This window comes from Scyliorhinus torazame, chromosome 16, assembly GCF_047496885.1.
Source record: "Scyliorhinus torazame isolate Kashiwa2021f chromosome 16, sScyTor2.1, whole genome shotgun sequence".
Taxonomy (NCBI): Eukaryota; Metazoa; Chordata; class Chondrichthyes; order Carcharhiniformes; family Scyliorhinidae; genus Scyliorhinus; species Scyliorhinus torazame.
The window spans coordinates 35,811,172-35,818,782 of NC_092722.1; the positions used below are offsets into that span (position 1 = coordinate 35,811,172).

Sequence of the window (7,611 nt, forward strand, 5' to 3'; positions counted from 1 at the left end):
CCTCTCACACTCACACACACTCTCACTCTCACACACACCTCTCACACTCACACACCTCACACACACACCTCACACTCACTCTCTCTCACACACCTCTCACCCTCACTCACACACACCTCTCACACTCACTGTCTCTCTCTCATCCTCACTCACACACACACACGCCTCACACACACACACACCTCTCACGCTCACTCACACACACACTCTCACACACCACTCTCTCACACTCACTCACACTCACTCTCACACACACCTCACACACACATCTCTCTCACACACACCTCTCACACTCACTCATACACACACCTCTCACACTCACACACACGCCTCTCACTCACACACCTCTCACACTCACACACACCTCTCTCACACGCACCTCTCACCCTCACTCACACACACGTCTCTCACTCACACACACATTTCACTATCTTTCTCTCTCCAGCTTTCTCGAACCAACTCTCTCGATGCGCGCCTTTCTACCGGTTCAGTCTGTGGCAGTCCACATTCTCCATATCCCAGTGTCTCGGTTGTGTCCCTACACACTCCCCGTGTCTCTGTCTTGTCCCCTCCCCCCCGGTTTCCACTCGCCCCTCGCCGGATAGCAGCTGGACTGTATCGTGCTCAAAACCCGCTCGCCCTCTTCAACCTTGTCCCCCAGTCACTGCCCAGAAATCCGAAATGAAATATTTTGGGGGCGGGGGGGGGGGGGGGGGGGGCGGGTTCTGACCGAATTTGTACAAACGGAGAGAGGGCAAAGGGTGACCGAGCCCCCCTCTCCAAAAGCCAATATAAAGCAACACAGCAGAACACAACTGGATCCCGGACACCAAGCCGAATACAGTAAATGTTTGTTTTTTATTCCCTACAGCTGACACATACACGGAACATTTCCCGCTGTCAGAGATCCCAAATAAAACTTCCGAAAAGGAACCATTGAACTGAGAGCACATTTCGGTCCTGACAGGAGAGAACCGGTGTCGAACTTTGTTGGTTGTGCTTGTTTTGTGCCCCCCCCGCCCCCTCCCCTCCTTGGACTAGGTCCTCACTCCCCCGTCCAGGAACCCTTTCAACCCCCGTCTTCCCGTGGCAGGGTGGGGGAGTGCGGGGGGGGGGGGGGTCACATTGAAGGCGGAATAGCCGAAAAGGAAGCAACCCAGGCTGACCCTGGCCCCCAAGAATGTCCAGTCTTCCAGCAGAACTCCGAACCCAAGGCTGGGAGGCGCCCGGGGCTTAATGCCTGCCCCCCTTTGATCCACAGTCACCCCATTCAATAAGTCAGTCAATCCCTCCCGGGAACAAATGGGGCGATTCTTCCAACAGTAAAAGATGGAGGGAGGTGGAGTCCCCTCTTTGTCCCTCTCTCTTCCCCTCACCCCCGTCTCCAGTACAGTCTCATGGAGGGAGGTAGGGAGGGGGTTAGGCTGAGTCCAGAGGAGTTCCCCCCCTCTCATCGCCTCCCTTATTCCGTCCCCCTTGTTTAAGTGGTCACCCTGTGGTCTTCGTGTCCTCTCTTGGAGGAGGCCCTGGGGAAGGCAGGGTGCATGATATTCTCGGTAATGTAGGCCACCAGCAGGCAGATGATCACCAGCATCACACAGATGGAGCCCCCCACGGCGGTCATGGCGATGACAATGTCCTGCATGCCGGCCGGCTGGGCTCGGAAGTGGAGGCACTCCTCCTCCCGGAGGCTGCGGTTGCTGTACAGGGTGTGCAGGCAGATGCGGTAGTCCACGCTGTCGTGGACGCTGCTGAGCAGGTAGTCGCGGCAGGCCAGGCCGAGCTGCACACTCTCGCACTGGAACTGGGTGTAGAGGCCGCTCCAGGTACAGTTGAGGTGGAAGCCGCGGAGGTGCTGCAAGGTGCGGGGCCTCCACTGCAGGAACACGCTGCTGTTCGCCAGCACATTGGCCACCAGAGAGCGGCTGGAGCGGTACAGCCTGCAGCTGGCCGGGCCGCAGCGGAAGCCGCTGTCCGTGGTCCTGAAACAGATCCTGCCGCCGCCGCCTCCTCCCCGGCCGCTCAGCACCACCTTGTAGGCACACGGCCCGTCCTCCAGGCCGCTCCCCGGCTCCTCCTCCAGCTCCCCGGTGTGTGTGGCCAGCCCCGGGCGGCTGGAGTTCCAGGAGCCGCCGATCAGCGCGTCTCCCTCCTGCAGCCTGGACTCCGAGCAGCAGCACAGCAGCAACACCACCAGCAGCAGCATCCTGCCTGCAATCTCTCCCTCCCCCTCTCTCTCACATCCTCCTCTCCAGCCTCAGGCACTGTCCCCCTCCCCAACCTCCCCCAAAGCCCCCTCTGCAACCCCCTCCCTCCCTCCCCCCCTCCTGCAGCCTCTCCACCGGCTGATACTCCGGCCTCAGACACCAGGAAACAACCTCCCCCAATGATGTCACTGGCTTGACTTTCAGTCCAGCTGAGTGTCCTTGGACGGGAGGAGGCAGGAAGCAGCTCACACCTCCCTCCCTTCCTCCCCCCCTCTCCATCTCTCCTCCCTCCCTCCCCTCATCTTTCTCCCTCCCCCTTCTCCCCCCCCCTTCCTCTCCCCCTCCCTTCCTCCCCTCCCTTCCTCTCCTCTTCCCTCCCTCCGCTCCTCTCCCCTCCCTCCCTCTCCTCCTCCTCCCTCCTCTCCTCTCCCCCTCCTCTCCCCTCCTCTGCCCTCTCCTACCCTCCCTCCCCTCCCCTTCCTCCCTCCCCCTTCTCCCCCTCCCTCCCTCCCCTCCCTCCCCTCCACTCCCCTCCCTCCCGTCCCTCCCCCTCCTCTCCCCTCCCTCCCCTCCCCTCACCTCCTCTCCCCTCCTCTCCCCTCTTCTCCTCCTCCCTTCCCTCCTCCCCCTCCCTCCCCTCCTCTCCTTCCCCTTCCTCCCCTCCCCCTCCTCTCCCCCTCCCCTCCCCATCTCTCCCCTGCCCCCTCCTCCCTCTGTTTCCCCTGTACACAGACTCTCCCCCTCACAAGCCCAGCTTAGTCTCTGCGATCTTTTCCTTGCGGTTATCTCCTGGATTCGGGACGCTGCCAGTGCTCCCGGGAAGGTTGCGATGTGAATGCAGTGTCTACCCAGCCGTGCAGTGGAATTTGAAAGTGGCGATGCTGCCACACACACTCCTTTCCAAAGACACAGCGGCCCAGGCAGCGTCTGCAGTGGAACCGCAGCCAGCTCCCAGGGTCAGCCCCTCGGAAATGTTGGATTATCGAGGACACACCTGTGGCTTACTGTTTTGGAAAATACAATCAGGACTGGACCCCTATCCCGCCTCTCCCCCACCCACACCCCCCAACCCGGTAGCACAAGTGGCTAGCACTGAGGCATCACAGCGCCAGGGTCCCGGGTTCGATTCCCCGCTGCATCACTGTCTCTGTGGAGTCTGCACGTTCTCCCCGTGTGTGCGTGGGTTTCCTCCGGGTGCTCCGGTTTCCTCCCACAGTCTAAAGATGTGCAGGTTAGGTGGGTTGGCCATGTTAAATTGCCCTTAGTGTCCAAAAAGGTTAGGAGGGGTTATTGGGTAACGGGGATAGGGTGGAAATGAGGGCTTAAGTGGTGCAGATGCGATGGGCCGAATGGCCTCCTTCGGCACTGTATGTTCTATGTTATGTTAAAACTCGGACTCCCCACCCACGTCCTAGATTTGACGTCCATCGGACCACCTAGCCCCAATGTGACACCCAGTTCCACAGCCCCTCACAGTGTCCACTGTGACACCCACTCCTCCTCACAGTGTCCACTGTGACACCCAGTCCCCCTCACAGTGTCCACTGTGACACCCACTCCTCCTCACAGTGTCCACTGTGACACCCAGTCCCCCTCACAGTCTCCAATGTGACACCCAGTCCCCTTCGCAGTGTCCACTGTGACATCCAGTCCCCCTCACAGTCTCCAATGTGACACCTAGTCCCCTTCACAGTGTCCACTGTGACACCCAGTCCCCCTCACAGTCTCCAATGTGACACCCAGTCCCCATCACAGTGTCCACTGTGACACCCAGTCCGCCTCACAGTCTCCACTGTGACAGCCACTCCCCTTCACAGTCTCCAATGTGACACCCAGTCCCCATCACAGTCCCCACTGTGACACCCAGTCCCCCTCACAGTCCCCGCTATGACACCCAGTCCCCCTCACAGTCTCCACTGTGACATCCAGTCCCCCTCACAGTGTCCACTGTGACACCCAGTCCCCCTCACAGTCCTCACTGTGACACCCAATCCCCCTCATAGTCTCCACTGTGGCACCCAGTCCCCCTCACAGTCCCCACTGTGACATTCAGTCCCCCTCACAGTGTCCACTGTGACACCCAGTCCCCCTCACAGTCCTCACTGTGACACCCAATCCCCCTCATAGTCTCCACTGTGGCACCCAGTCCCCCTCACAGTTCCCACTGTGACATTCAGTCCCCCTCACAGTGTCCACTGTGACACCCAGTCCCCCTCACAGTCCCCACTGTGACACCCAGTCCCCCTCATAGTCTCCACTGTGACGCACAGTCCCCCTCACAGTGTCCACTGTGACACCCAGTCCCCCTCACAGTGTCCACTGTGACACCCAGTCCCCCTCACAGTGTCTACTGTGACACCCAGTCCCCCTCACATTCTCCACTGTGACACCCAGTCCCCCTCACAGTCCCCACTGTGATACCCAGTCCCTCTCACAGTGTCCACTCTGACACCCCGTCCCTCTCACAGTGTCCACTGTGACACCCTGTCCCCCTCACAGACCCCACTGTGACACCCACTCCCCCTCACAGTCTCTACTGTGACACCCCGTCCCCCTCACAGTCTCCACTGTGACACCCTGTCCCCCTCACAGACCCCACTGTGACACCCACTCCCCCTCACAGTCTCTACTGTGACACCCAGTCCCCCTCATAGTATCCACTGTGACACCCAGTTGCCCTCACATTCTCCACTGTGACACCCAATCCCCCTCACAGTCCCCGCTGTGACACCCAGTCCCTCTCACAGTGTCCACTCTGACAGCCCGTCCCTCTCACAGTGTCCACTGTGACACCCCGTCCCCCTCACAGTCTCCACTGTGACACCCACTCCCCCTCACAGTCTCCACTGTGACACCCCGTCCCCCTCACAGTCTCCACTGTGACACCCTGTCCCCCTCACAGTCTCCACTGTGACACCCAGTCCCTCTCACAGTGTCCACTGTGACACCCAGTCCCCCTCATAGTGTCCACTGTGACACCCAGTCCCCCTCACAGTGTTCACTGTGACACCCAGTCCCCCTCACAGTCCCCACTGTGACACCCAGTCCCCCTCACAGTGTCCACTGTGACACCCAGTCCCCCTCACAGTCTCCAATGTGACACCCAGTCCCCATCACAGTGTCCACTGTGACACCCAGTCCCCCTCACAGCATTCACTGTGACACCCAGTCCCCCTCACAGTGTCCACTGTGACACCCAGTCCCCCTCACAGCATTCACTGTGACACCCAGTCCCCCTCACAGACCCCACTGTGACACCCAGTCCGCCTCACAGTCCCCACTGTGACACCCAGACCCCCTCACAGTGTCCACTGTGACACCCAGTCCCCCTCACATTCTCCACTGTGACACCCAGTCCCCCTCACAGTCTCTAATGTGACACCCAATCCCCTTCACAGTGTCCACTGTGACACCCAGTCCCCCTCACAGTGTCCACTGTGACACCCAGTCCCCCTCACAGTGTCCACTGTGACACCCAGTCCCCCTCACAGTGTCCACTGTGACACCCAGTCCCCCTCACAGTGTCCACTGTGACACCCAGTCCCCCTCACTGTCTCCACTGTGACACCCAGTCCCCCTCACAGTCCCCACTGTGACACCCAGTCCCCCTCACAGTCCCCACTGTGACACCCAGTCCCCCTCACAGTCCCCACTGTGACACCCAGTCCCCCTTACAGTGTTCACTGTGACACCCAGTCCTCCTCACAGTCTCCACTGTGACACCCAATCCCCCTCACTGTCTCCACTGTGACACCCAGTCCCCCTCACAGTGTTCACTGTGACACCCAGTCCCCCTGACAGTCTCCACTGTGACACCCAATCCCCCTCACAGTGTCCATTGTGACACCCAGTCCCCCTCACAGTGTCCACTGTGACACCCAGTCCCCCTCACAGTCCCCACTGTGACACCCAGTCCCCCTCATAGACCCCACTGTGACACCCAGTCCCCCTCACAGTCCCCACTGTGACACCCAGTCCCCCTCACAGTCTTCAATGTGACACCCAGTCCCCCTCACAGTGTCCACTGTGACACCCAGTCCCCCTCACAGTGTCCACTGTGACACCCAGTCCCCCTCACAGTCTCCAATGTGACACCCAGTCCCCCTCACAGTCTCCAATGTGACACCCAGTCCCCCTCACAGTCTCCAATGTGACATCCAGTCCCCATCACAGTGTCCATTGTGACACCCAGTACCCCTGACAGTCTCCACTGTGACACCCAGTCCCCCTCACAGACCCCACTGTGACACCCAGTCCCCCTCACAGTCTCCACTGTGACACCCAGTCCCCCTCACAGTCTCCAATGTGACACCCAGTCCCCATCACAGTCCCCACTGTGACACCCAGTCCCCATCACAGTGTCCACTGTGACACCCAGTCCCCCTCACAGTCTCCACTGTGACACTCTGTCCCCATCACAGACCCCACGGTGACACTCTGTCCCCCTCACAGTCTCCACTGTGACACCCAGTACCCCTGACAGTCTCCACTGTGACACCCAGTCCCCCTCACAGACCCCACTGTGACACCCAGTCCCCCTCACAGTCTCCACTGTGACACCCAGTCCCCCTCACAGACCCCACTGTGACACCCAGTCCCCCTCACAGTCTCCACTGTGACACCCAGTCCCCCTCACAGTCTCCAATGTGACACCCAGTCCCCATCACAGTCCCCACTGTGACACCCAGTCCCCATCACAGTGTCCACTGTGACACCCAGTACCCCTGACAGTCTCAACTGTGACACCCAGTCCCCCCCACAGACCCCACGGTGACACTCTGTCCCCCTCACAGTCTCCACTGTGACACCCAGTCCCCCTCACAGTCTCCAATGTGACACCCAGTCCCCCTCACAGTCTCCACTGTGACACCCAGTCCCCCTCACAGTCTCCAATGTGACACCCAGTCCCCATCACAGTCTCCACTGTGACACCCAGTCCCCCTCACAGTGTTCACTGTGACACCCAGTCCCCCTCACAGACCCCACTGTGACACCCAGTCCCCCTCACAGTCCCCACTGTGACACCCAGTCCCCCTCATAGACCCCACTGTGACACCCAGTCCCCCTCACAGTCCCCACTGTGACACGCAGTCCCCCTCACAGTGTCCACTGTGACACCCAGTCCCCCTCACAGTCCCCACTGTGACACCCAGTCCCCCTCACAGTCCCCACTGTGACACGCAGTCCCCCTCACAGTGTCCACTGTGACACCCAGCCCCCCTCACAATCCCCACTGTGACACCCAGTCCCCCTCACAGTCTCCACTGTGACACCCAGTCCCCCTCACAGTCTCCACTGTGACACCCAGTCCCCCTCACTGTCTCCACTGTGACACCCAGTCCCCCTCACAGTCTCCACTGTGACAGCCAGACTCCCTCACAGACCCCACTGTGACACCCTGTCC

General features: G+C 60.2%; 1 protein-coding gene across 1 annotated transcript; it reads right to left on the reverse strand.

The window, feature by feature from the left end:
* Positions 1-839: 839 nt before the first annotated feature.
* fndc10 (fibronectin type III domain containing 10) lies at positions 840-2,257 on the reverse strand. Its single transcript, XM_072477657.1, has one exon. It carries the CDS (start codon positions 2,204-2,206, stop codon positions 1,481-1,483), a length of 726 nt encoding a protein of 241 aa, XP_072333758.1. The 5' UTR covers positions 2,207-2,257; the 3' UTR covers positions 840-1,480.
* Positions 2,258-7,611: the final 5,354 nt, after the last annotated feature.